The 12,894-nt window shown below is 40.3% G+C and overlaps 1 protein-coding gene across 2 annotated transcripts in view; it reads left to right on the top strand.

Moving 5' to 3' along the window:
• The window catches only part of DGKI (diacylglycerol kinase iota), a gene marked incomplete at its 5' end in the record, with an annotated part of 459,522 nt that overhangs the window by 259,265 nt on the left and 187,363 nt on the right, over window positions 1-12,894 (top strand). For both annotated transcript variants that reach the window (XM_081244467.1, XM_081244466.1), the window contains 2 exons: window positions 8,365-8,478; window positions 9,959-10,096. In XM_081244467.1, coding sequence (XP_081100593.1) covers window positions 8,365-8,478; window positions 9,959-10,096 — 252 coding nt within the window. The remainder of the gene's footprint in view (window positions 1-8,364; window positions 8,479-9,958; window positions 10,097-12,894) is intronic.

Genomic DNA, 12,894 nt, shown 5'->3' with positions numbered 1-12,894 from the left:
TCTGCAGTTAGGAAAGTGTTTGGAAACATGGGAATTCAAAGCATAAAGGACAAAGAAGAGAGCCAAGTCCAGACACCTGTGAAACATTTATAATTAAGGAGTCAGAGCTGAATTTCAAAAGGAAAGTGGAAAGATAGAAGCAGAAGGACCACCAGTAGTCTATTCTGTCAAGAAAAAAATAAATAAATAACCCAAAAGGAGTTTCAAGACAGAGGCAGTGATTACATTCTTGAGAAGAGACTGAGGAATTACTGTGGATTTGGAGAATAGGAAGTAACTGGTTGTTTTCAAGAAATAGTTTCAAGAGAGTGTCTGGGACAAAACCCAGAATGAGAGAGACTTGGTACCTCTCTAATGGGTCCTAATGACCAGATCAAATCACAGTGTTGAATTTCTATACTCTCTGATGCCATTAATGTCACTACTTGACACGCAGACTACCTTGTTCCCCAGCTTTTCTAGCATCTCTACTTTAAATAGACCATATTAACGGGTATTCCACAAGGCTAAATGTAACTTTTCATTTATATTATAAGCACTTTTTCTTCTTTGGTACCTTATCCGTGATCCTAACTTCAATTTTCACATCCTTCTACATAACTAACAACCGCACTAGACGTTTATACGTGGGTCCCTTACAACAGCCATGAAAAGTAGTGTATTTCCCCTAGAACTGATGCATACTTTTGAACTAATTATTTTTGTCAGTGGTGACCTCTGTAGTCCAGTCATGCAGAATCAAAACTTTGCATATCTTATACCTTATGTAAAACCAGGTTTTATTTTATTTTACCTTGTTAGATGTTTTGTAAAAGATATATGGGGTTTATGAAATGTTTATCAAGGTACGTGAGTGACATTTTTATCAGTTTCAAATATGAAACTTTAAATTTTGAGTGTTTATATAAAGAAGAGGCATCCTGATGGATGCATGAAGAAAAGCTGTTGGCTTGAGGCAAGTGAAGTGTCGGGTATATATTTGACATAAGGTGCTCACCCTTTATTTAGTGAGTGTATCTGTCCCTGTAGAGGCTGTCAGAATTCTGTCAGTGACAAGGTTCCAGGAGGAATCAGATATGGAATATTTTTGGTGGGTTAGGACGAGGATATGTTAACCCTCAATCACATTAGTGTGTGTACAAGGTCTTATTAAATATATAGACATGTTGCATTAATTTGGAGAAAAGTTATTTGGTTTCAGTATGAGTTACTTTAATTTTATCCTGGTAAAAAGTGTAAGGAGGCAGATACTGCAGTTGGAGGAGGAAGAGGTGCTTTGGAAGGTTCCTTAACTTCTTCTAAGACATTCTAAATCTGAAAAGGGATACGTTTGGATCCCTAAGGGTCTTCACAGCTGTAGCATTATGTTAGTATAGACCATTGTTGTTCAAGAGAACTATAATGCAAGCCGCATTTTTACATTTTACGTTTTCTAGAAGGCACTTAAAAAAAATAAGAAGAAGCGGGTTAAATTAATTTTATAATATATTTCATTTAACCCACTATATCCAAGATATTATTATTTCAACATGCAATCAGTATAAAGTCATTAGTAGGATATTTTATGCTCAATTTGGACTGTCTTCAGAATCTAGTATATATTTTAAATTTACAGCACCTCCTGTTGAGATCAGCCATGCTCAAGCAGTCCGTCACCACACAAGGCCAGTGACGGCTGTAGAGGAAGGTGGCCCAGGTGTGGTCTCTTTGTAAGTGGTTTGCATAATCCTGAGGTTGTCACATAGTTGCAGGTTTCAAATGGGCTGGTCCCGTCTTTGGTCTCTAGGGTGAGAGAAAACTAACTCAGAACGATCTCAAACCTTCATGTTTTTAAACTAGAAACAGCCTCTCTTTGGTCACGGGGTAAATTTGTATTCTGCCCTCTCCTCGGCCACGTCCCCACCCAGCCAGTTCCCCGTGGCTGCCACCTTGGTTAAATATCGAGGAGTGCGTGAACTGAGACAGAAGGGTCACAGGTCCCTTCCCCTCGTTATGGATCCTTAAGGTGAAACATGATCCCTCCTTACCCGCCCTTGGCCTTGATGAACTGGGCTGGATCCAAAGGTCCACCCTTAACCCTGGTAACATCTTTCCAAAGGGCTGGGATTAAATGGACTTGAGCCACATGCTTTATGCTTATTTCTGATTCCGCTGGCTTCCCTAGATGAGGGTACATCCTACACAGTAGGCACCCCCATGCCCCGACTCACTACAGCCGGAGCAGGGAAGAAAGGATTGTTATTCCCCTTTAATTGACGGGGCCAGCGGGTGGTTCCACACGCCTCGTCTCCCTCAGCACCCTGACGTCCCAGCCTCTCTTGAAGAAGAGCTTGGTACACCCTCAGTGGTCCTTGCCGATGAGAGGATGGATAGCCTAAATCTACATTCTGTTTCAAAAAAGCTCATACCTTGACTATTATCTCGATTTTAAACATTTCTTTTAACACAGAGTGACTTTGTAAACTGTTGAGTGCAAATATGAAAATATCGAAAGGAAGAATCGTTGTGTACATGTAAGAAAGGGAACCCAGTTGTCAAATGCTGCGTTTTGATGAGCTTTCTGGGCGCAGAAATGTTGCCCTCATTCTCCTTTGATTTCTCCGTGTGGGTATCCCTCACTTTTGTGCCTCCAGATGATATGAGGAAAGGCAACTGTGCATCTGCTTCGTTCAGAGAAAATGTCAATTCACGGCCCTCTCCACCCCTCAGCCAACGCTAATGTTAGCATATTGCCGAATGAAAACGTTGTTCCATGTGCACTTGGGAAACACTCAGTGACGGTTACAGCTGAACAGGGCCAGGGGGTGGCAGCATCGGGCAGCTGCTGCAGCTGCAGGTCTGGCTGGGCTGCTCTGCTCAGGGCCAAAGCCCAGCACCCTGGTGTTCTAGCCCCGTCAGCCCTGCATTTCCTAACACAAAGGCAGAAAGGAACCCTGCCACCTGGAAAATGATCTTGCCCAATCCAGATCGTTTTCTTCAGTTGTGATGGGAAAGATGCAAAGTGGTGTGTGTTGCAATTAATTAAGTTTAATTGAAGGGGTGCTGGTCAAGCTGGTGGAGAGGATTTGGGGTCATGCGAAAGCCCCAGCAAACACAGTCACTGCCCACGAACCTGCAGTCTGGACTTCCAGCAGGAGCACGGTCCTGGAAGGGAGAGCCTCCGATAACAGATTTGGACCTTAAGACTTTTGCATAGTTTTGCTGTCATAGGGGCAAGTACATGGATTATTACTCAAGATCTTTTATGTCTCCTGCTATTGTAGGTGTATTTGTTCCATATTCTCTCCCTCTCTCCCTCCCTCCCTCCCTCCCTCCCCCTCTCTCCCTCCCTCCCTTCCTCCCCCTCTCTCCCTCCCTCCCTCCTTTTTATGCTGCAGTGCAGCTTGGCTTTTACTGTTTGTGATAGTCTGTGAAAGAGAGATTTTTGTGACTTGATGGCAGTCAAAGGTGGGAGTGATTTGTGAACTTTGAGACTCAACTTTTCTTTAAGTGGAGACACAGGAAGAGGGCATTTTGCTTCTAGGAAACTGGACCTTTATGGATGAAATAAAGAAAGAGGAAGAAAAATATACTTAATCATAGCAGTTAATGTTAATTTAGCATTTCCTATTTGTCAGGCACATGCTAAGCAATGTCTCCATGTTATTTAGTTGGTAAAATACCCCTATGAGGCAGGTACTGTTATCCCTTTTTACATAGGAGGGAACTTAGATTAAGTGACTTACTGGCTGTGTGACTTTCAGTAGGTGATGGAGCCAGGCTTCAGACGCAGCTGGGCTCCTTCCAACTCTGTGCGTTCCCTGCACGCCTAAGTTATGTTGCCTTCTGAGGAAGCTGGTTGATGGGCAGTGATGATGTAGCTCTTGGATGAGAACAGCTATTCAGGCGTTGTGCAAAGGGGAGATACGGGCCCACTTCCCCCAAAGAACTGTTAGCCTAACATGGATTGTACATGAGGGAATTTCAAGACAAAAAATCTCTGCTGTGAAAGGCAAGAGACATTTGATGACTCCAAACGCTGTGTCATGATGAAATACTAAGATTATCTGCTTGTATTCAGGGGAAAATTAAATAGTTGATTAACTGGCTATTGGAAAAAGAAGATAGAATCTATTTATGCATTTTTTAAATCAAATCAATTGAGAAGAAAGGGGAAATCAAAGGGTCCAGAGGGCTCATGGCATTTTGTGTGGAACCACACCACAGTTTCATGTGGATTCTTGGCAACCATCTCAGAAAACAAAAACAGAAACAGGAACAGCGCTTAAGGTTTGAATGAGGACAATTATACTGATCAAAGGACTATTAGAAGACACCTTATCAATTCGTGGAAGTTATGGGACACTTATTTCAAAGTTATTTGAAAATTATTTGTGTTTCATGGGCTGTGAATTATTCCTCTGACCTTTCCATCCATCTTACTAGTAGCGTTCTTCCTGGGATTTAGAATTTCTCTCTGCAGGCTCGTGTTCAGAGGAAGTTGTTTTGCTGTGTTTGATTTTTCCTTTTTCTTTTTTTTTTTTTTTTAACATCTTCATTGGAGTATAATTGCTTTACAGTGGTGTGTTAGTTTCTGCTTTATAACAAAGTGAATCAGCTATACATATGCATATATCCCCTTATCTCCTCCCTCTTGTGTCTCCCTCCCACCCTCCCTATCCCACCCCTCTAGGTGGTCACACAGCACCGAGCTGATCTCCCTGTGCTATGCAGCTGCTTCCCACTAGCTATCTGTTTTACATTTGGTAGTGTATATATGTCCATGCCACTCTCTCACTTCGTCCCAGCTTACCCTTCCCCCTCCCCGTGTCCTCAAGTCCATTCTCTACATCTGCGTCTTTATTGCTGTCTTGCCCCTAGGTTCTTCAGAACGATTTTTTTTTTTTTTTTAGATTCCATATATATGTGTTAGGATATGGTATTTATTTGTCTCTTTCTGACTTACTTCACTCTGTATGACCGATCCTAGGTCCATCCACCTCACTACAAATAACTCAATTTTGTTTCTTTTTATGGCTGAGTAATATTTCATTGTATACATAGGCCACATCTTCTTTATCCATTCATCTGTCGATGGGCATTTAGGTTGCTTCCACATCCTGGCTATTGTAAATAGTGCTGCAATGAACATTGTGGTACATGACTCTTTTTGAATTATGGTTTTCTCAGGGTATATGCCCAGTAGGGGGATTGCTGGGTCATATGGTAGTTCTATTTTTATGATTTTTCCTTTTTCTTTCTCTGCCTCCTTTTACTAATCCTTTCTAGTAGTTTGAATGGTTTCCAGGATCCTGAGAGTAGAGTCGGGTTTTCTTTAAGTGGCTAAGGCTCCCATCCTGTGGCCACGTCAGGGGTGTTTCAGGTGTGTCATTGAGCTCATGGGAATTTGGATGCACCTTTAGAGAGAGGCTGTGTGCCTCGAGCCTTAAGGCATCCCAACTTTCTATGGGGTATGGTCTCAGGCAGTGATAAGAGAGGCACCCTCTCTTCTTGGCCTCTTTTCTGCTGACCAGTGGGGAGCCTGGTTCATACACAGCCTCCTACCAGCCAGGGGTGAACTTTTATTCCCCCTAATCAGACAGAAGCCAAACTCCTGGTTTCCTCTGCTTGCCATTTTGTGCTTCATTTGTTTCTGGCCCATGAAGACTTTTTGTTTCCTCCTATGTTTGTGTCTAGAGTGAAATGGGGTGTTGAAAGTGTGAACTCATAGCATTATCTTTACTCAGAAAAGATAGACCTATTTCAAATAAACATAACAAAAATCTACCTAAAGGTAAATGGACTGATTTGTGAGTATAAATCATAAAGGGAGGTCTGCATGATCATCTCTCAGAAGTTTTAAAGAGACTGCCTTCTTTTCCCTGTTCTGTATGGGATATTGAATTGGTTTCTAGTAAGTTCCACCGCATTTCTGAGACTCTCTGTTTCTACTCAGGGCTGTCTACAGCTGCAGCCAGTGATCCCAGTTTGTTGGGATTTCTGAGTTTTCACATCCTTTTTAATGACTTTTAAATCCCCTTCTTGTAGCTTATTAGAAGTATCTGCTTTTACTGTGTCTAGTTTGTGCTTTTAGCAGCTCAGGAGCAATATCCAACATAGTCATCAGCACTACTTTAGCATCTGGCATTTTTTTCCTTTACTTCAGTTAGCAAGTTTAGTGAGTATTGTGTGTAAGGGAAGAGCTAAAGAAGTGCTGGCTGGAAATCTAAGGACTTGTCTAGGAGCAAATCGCCCAGTTTGGGGAAAAGGGGGGGATTTTGGACACTAGTGTCGATCTGGATTTTTAGTTTACCACTTTGGATGAACATAGTGGTATCCCTTTCTAGAAGGTAAAGACAGTTTTAGATTTCTTGCCAGATGGGCAAGTTTGACATCCTGGGAAGTACTCGTCTTGGAGGAGAAAGGATTTTAGATGCAAGTCAACAGACCTGGCATGACTCCAACTGTGCCACTTTTGATTATTTTGTCTTGAGCAAATAACATGACCTCTGTGTACCTCAGTTAATAAATCTGCAAATTAACTGAATTTGACTAAGCAATTTCCAAGATTTCCCCAGTGTTCCACAGGTTCCCAAAGTACATGCCATGGTCTCAGGGATGTTCAGGCCACATCTAGAGCTGGGTTTAGTTCTTTCCTGAAAGGTACCCTGCACCAGAGTGGCTAAGAGGTTGGCCTTTGGTGTGTGGCAAACCTAGCTTTGAATGTCAGCTCTACCTTGCAAATGATTAAGGAGGTCACTAAACCTTCCAAGTCTTGGTTTCCTTATCTACAAAATGGAGACAAAAATTATATCTATTGTAGAGAGTTGTTTTGAAGCTTAATAAGATAATTCAGTAGAAAAATTTGCTTAGGGACTAGCACATAGAAAGCAATCAGTATGCTTTTCTTTTTGTTAATTGTAAACTCCTTGAGAGCAGGCATTCTGCCTTACCTATCTTAGTGCAGTTCATTTACCTTTTTATTTCAATTACTTAGTTCCATGTTTTATATGCAGTAGTGTTCAATAAATGCACAAAGTACAATTTTTAAAAAATTTTAAAAAATAATTCTCATACAAATTTAGAATGAATACATGTTAAAAATTTATTTAGCTTTTTAATAAAGGAATCAGCAAGATAATACAAGAAGAGAAAAATGATTATGTAGTTTATGCCAAAATAATTTTTCTAAATTTGAGACAAAATTAGTTTATGCCCTATGGGGGAATAGAACCATAACCTTTAAAGTGATCTCTTCTTGACATTTGTATCTCTACAGGACAGAAATCCTCAAGTTAACCTACAATCGTAAAGTTCTTAGATAAGCCTGTGACACTACTCTAGAATGACATTGTGAGGATATGCAAGTTTCTTTTTGGTATTTCCAAGTTTGGGGTAATTTTTCTAAATAGTTATAATAAGACTAAACCCAAAGTATTATTTATCTTAGAAAAAGATTAAACAGGAATATGATTCTAATATATAAGTATCTATTTTCTGCCTAAACTTATAATAAGTACTAAGTTCATCCATAATTATGTTTTCATAATGTTTCATTAAGGGGAATGTAGGGATATTTAGGAAAGCACGACTGATTTCTAAGATAACATGGAGAGTAACCAGTTAATAAGCGCTTACATGGGCCATGCACCATAATGAGGGTTTTATATACGTTTTAGTTTAATCTATAAACAATCTTGTGAGGTAGGCATTACCTCCATTTTGAAAATCAGATAAATGAGTCTGTGAGGTTAAATAACTTAATCAAGATAACAAAGCCAATATGAGCCAGAATTGAGATTTAATCTGATTCTGAGTCTTACATTTCCTGCAGTGCCCTATGTATATACCTCCCTAAATTGTAAACTCTCCTGAATTTTAAAGTATATCTCTAGTTAACATATAGGTGAATAGGTCTAGTTTTGCTTATATGATACAGCATATACAAAATGGTTCTTTTTCCTATAAGAGACTTGCCATTTTGAAAACTGCTTGAGATAAGTGGTCTTTCAGTTCCCTGGTCACTGGATTAAATCATGCATGTTTTGGGCTTCCGTGGTGGCGCAGTGGTTGAGAGTCTGCCTGCTAATGCAGAGGACACGGGTTCGTGCCCTGGTCCGGGAAGATCCCACATGCTGAGGAGCGGCCGGGCCGTGAGCCATGGCCGCTGAGCCTGTGTGTCCAGAGCCTGTGCTCCGCAATGGGAGAGGCCGCAACAGTGAGAGGCCCGCGTACCGCAAAAAAGAAAAAAAAAAAACCCATGCATGTTTTAAAGAAAAGTAGACTATTCTATTTGCTCCTTTTAAAGGCTCCTGTTCTCAGGTTGTCGTCTTTGTAACTTATCTATCTTTCTTATATCTCTTCTGGTCCCCAAAATGTCTGTAGGTGGGCTGGATCCTTTCCATTCTGGATGAACTGCAGCTGACCCCTCAGCCTCCGGTTGGGGTCCTTCCTCTGGGGACTGGGAATGACCTGGCTCGAACTCTCAACTGGGGAGGGGTAAGAACTGCCCTCAGGGGCTGCCCATGTCATCCAGCAACAGATCCCCAAACCCACAGATGCTCAAGTGGAAGGGGCCTATGCTACTCTTGTTCAAGGAACAAGTTAGAGTTGAGAACCAAGGTCCCCATGAACCATGGTTTTATCTGGTGACTTCTTCAGTTTAAACTTATAGTCAGCTAGAGAAGAAGGGAACATTTTATATTTTTAAAAAATGGGAGTTAGTACACAGGCCTGAGGCTTTTTGAGGTACCCACTAAAGACAGAGGGTGGGTTGGCCTCAGGTCCTCATGTTAAACAATCACAGAGACTTGAATTGCTCCTGACCCCCAGTCCTCTCCAGAAGAGTGAGTCTGGTTCAGATTTACAATCCTTACTTTGGAAGAGTTATGGCTTTGTTTGAGCATTTAGTTTTCTGGTCAGTGTCGTCATGATTTTATACAGGTTATACAGGTAACCAACTGTTGGTTATACAGGTAACCAACTGTCCTCTTCAACATGGAGCCAATTCAGGAAAGCTTGTTGAAAGTAGTTTACCTGTCACTAACCAGCCATTTTATCATCATCATCGTCATTATTTTTATAGTACTAAGAAAATAAGAAAGTACAATATGCTAACGTATGCTGCCCCACCAGCTTTTTATATGCTCATATGAGACCATTGCCTGGGCTGGGCTCCATGAAAATTATCTTCAGATATTAGCAGATGTTAATCTGGCCTTTGGGTGCACTCACCTCACATGGGTGATAATTATGTCCGGATATTAGCAGATATTTATTTGGCCTTGGATGAATTAACCTCCCATTGGTCTTTTTTTTTTTAAGTAAGCATAGTGTAAATAATAAATATATTTACATGAAGCAGCTAAATGTATTATTGGTATTAATTCCTCTTATCCAAATCAATGACTTGACTGCCCTTAATAATCGTCCTGTCAGTAATGTGTGCTCAAGAATTAAGTAGCTAGCTCCCTAGCAGGGCTATTCCTCAGTCAGACTTGCCCTGGGTCCTGGAAGGAATTGTGTCCTAGTACAAGGTCAGGGAGAGGTGAGTGAAATGGAACGTCAGTGGAAGAAGTTGTCTAGCCGATGTCACCTTGATTCTTTTCCCGCTTTTCCACATACACTTGTTCTGTGTATCCTCCAAATTCCTCTAGTAGGAGGCCTGGGGCGACCTGTTTTCACTCTGATAAAAACAGCCATCCAGCATGGATCTCAAAAGCCTGCCGGTGGCTATTGGTTCCTGGTGCTGGCAAAAGTCATTCCTCAGCTCAAACCAGCTAGAGTTAGTATTTCTGTGCGCATTACCCATGCCTATTGTCTTAAATTCTAAGTACCTCGAGGAACACAGTTTACTCTCCCAGCCTTGCTAATTGCAAAATAAACAGCTGTAGAAAAAGGACTCTGCCTTGCATGAAATACCTTTGGCTGTACTGTTCCCTACTCCAGACAGCAATGTGTATGCTCTTTGATTCCTTAGGGCTACACTGATGAACCTGTTTCTAAGATCCTTTGCCAAGTAGAAGATGGGACAATTGTACAGCTAGATCGCTGGAACCTCCATGTGGAAAGAAACCCAGACTTGCCTCCAGAAGAACTTGAAGATGGCGTGTGTAAGGTTAGAGAGTTCTTCCCTTCAGCAGAAAGCTAACCCTGGAGTATCTGCCTGAGTCACAGGAAATACGTTCCTGGCTGGAGGGTCATGTGCTGATTCCTTCCTATGAGATGACAGGATGGTGTTTGAGTTGACGGCTCCTAGGGCTATGAGTATAACACTTCCTGATGATTCTGCCCCGTAGACTTCTAAAGACCAAGATTTCCTACCTACTTCCATAGTGCAGGGAGCTGTTCTCTGTCCTCAAATTCCACACCAGAAAGAAATATATCAGTTTTCTAATCTTTCAAATTCATTGCAAACTCTTAACCTATGAGAAATTTTTTAAAATCGTATGATCTGAAGCATTAGACACAGCGTCTTTCAATAGAAAGATAAATGCCTGAGATTTCTGGTCTGATAGCAAATATTTCAATTTCATCACTTGATTGGGACATTAAGATGCCTAAACAAATGTTTGACTTAGTGTTTTTCCTTCAGTGATTGAACTTGTATCTCAACCCAAGACAAACCAAGGGACATAATTGTAAAAATGCTACTATAGAGCTTCAGGGGAACATTTGGCTTTAAGTTCTGCCCTCAATCTCAGATAAATTTGATAGGTTTCTGAGTAAACACTTGCTTTCTATTACTTTCCACTTTTCTTCTATAACAGTGTTTTCAAATTTTTGTTGTGTAACAATATCCAGGTATGCCTATAAAATGCAGATTACAAGGTCCTATTCCCAATGATTCTGATTAAGTAGATGCAGGGTGAAGGCCCAGGCATCTGTACTTAAACAGCATCCCTGCTATATTGGATTGTGCCATTGATTGAGGCCAAGATTTCATGGTGGTTTCAGCTTTAAAATCCGACATCATTTTAGACCAAATCAATGCACCTTTATTGATTAGTACCATGATCCTGACCAATTGTGATAGATGCTCAAGTTACTTATTTGGCTAAAATTGGTTAAAACATGTTTTGTCGTACCTGCATGGTTTTTTCACCTAAACTATGATCCAGAAACTATAAGGTTTTTAGTAGATATCATGATTGCTCAGTTGATCTTGAGTTCATAACATCACAATGTTGTTTAAACAAGTGCCATCTTGGGATATAATACTTCTTCCTAATGTATTTGACTTACAGAAATTGGATAGAAAACAGCTAAAGTACAAAGAAGTGTACCATATGGAAATGTTATGGACCTATCCCCACTCAACTTGGAATGGTTAGAACATCAATAGCAATCTCTATTTAATTCTCTTCCCAATAGCTTAAGAAATGGAAAGACTGCTTGGTGCAGCCTGGGAACATTAATCCAGATAATTAAAGGGTTTTGAAAGTGGATTTTTGAGGAGATGTGTAGGAAATCAGGGCAATTTTTCCTGGAAAATATGAATAAGAACTTAATAACAGACTAAATTGTGATGTTATTTAGGAGATGGTGACCAGATGTTCTCCTGAGTTATCAGTGGATGCTAAGACATGGGTTAGCATTGTAGCCAAAAGAGCATAAATGGTAGAAATGAACATATCTGCGCTTTTGGCAGGATCGCCAACCCTTGCTGTCATTACTAAGGACTTGTATTTTGTTTCAGTGCAGGAACTGGACATTCTCATATTTGAAGCCAGGAGAGTGAGACATGTTTTGGCAATGTTCTATGTGTTTAGTTTCTCTCCCTATTCTCCAGTCGGTTGTAATCACTTCTAAGGGCTGATCTGACCTCTGAATCAGTACAAGCTCTGACTCGGTGTTCCATCGAAGGGTCCATCCTTTATTTCAGTTTCTCTCTTTCTGCATTAATATCTCTCTTGCTCTCCCTCTGACTCTTCCTCTCATTTCAGTTTTCTCTTAATGGGACACGATTATTGCTCTAGTCAAACAGAAAATCTTACTGATCAAGGGGCATATGAAACCCTGTAATAAACTTACTTTTGAAATCTTGAGGCCAAACACTTATTTCTAATAGAAGAGAAGTGCATTTCTATCTGGAGGATAAACCTGATAATTATCTGGAAACATTATCTAGGCTGAGATAAAATTACCTCTCCATTTACTTTTAACGTTTATCTTTCATTCTGAGTTGCAGAAGGAAAAGTGTAAGAACCACCATTTGCCTTCTAGCATTTTCCACATGCTTTTCTAACTGTTCTAACATTAAACTGAAGCCTTCAAATCATATCAGCTTTGTAGTTTTAATGCAGGACTTTAGGCTGCATAGTTTGTTCTTCCCTTTACTCAGCTTGTAGCAGTAACAGCCAGGGACCCAGAGGACTCTGGGAAGGAAAGCTAAGGCTTGTATGTGCATCCATGTGTCTGCATTGCATATTTCACAGTCATGTTAAAGATAAGAGTTTATAGACTAAATAGGAATCTGAATACTGATAAATACACACACACATATATATTTTTATTTTTATTTTTCCTCTAGGTTGAGAATAGCTGAATGGCTCCCACTGACTTATTGCTTACATGACTTTGGTCAAAAAATATTTTTTTTTGGAAAATAAGTGAAGGGTAAACAAATGTTATTCATTTTAAGTTGCAGTATTAATATGCTGAACATAAATTCTTGAAAAAACTTGCATCCACTGATTAAGAAGGTTAGACACGATCCTTACAATTGAATTTACTTGCTAAGTTTGCTTGTTGACTCATCCTTTGTAACTATTACAAATGTGCATTCCTCAGCTTATGAGGTTCTCTTATTACAGTATCCACAAGAATGGTTCTCATTGAATAATTTGTATTTGTATCCCTTTTTTCCTAAACTATTTAAAATTCTTAGGAGTATCCTTTGAGTTGAGCTTTCAC

Source organism: Mesoplodon bidens (genome assembly GCF_964165515.1).
Source record: "Mesoplodon bidens genome assembly, chromosome: 9".
In the NCBI taxonomy this organism is placed as follows: Eukaryota; Metazoa; Chordata; class Mammalia; order Artiodactyla; family Ziphiidae; genus Mesoplodon; species Mesoplodon bidens.
Note: the sequence above shows the minus strand (reverse complement) of the source record. Positions and strands in the feature narration are given on the sequence as shown.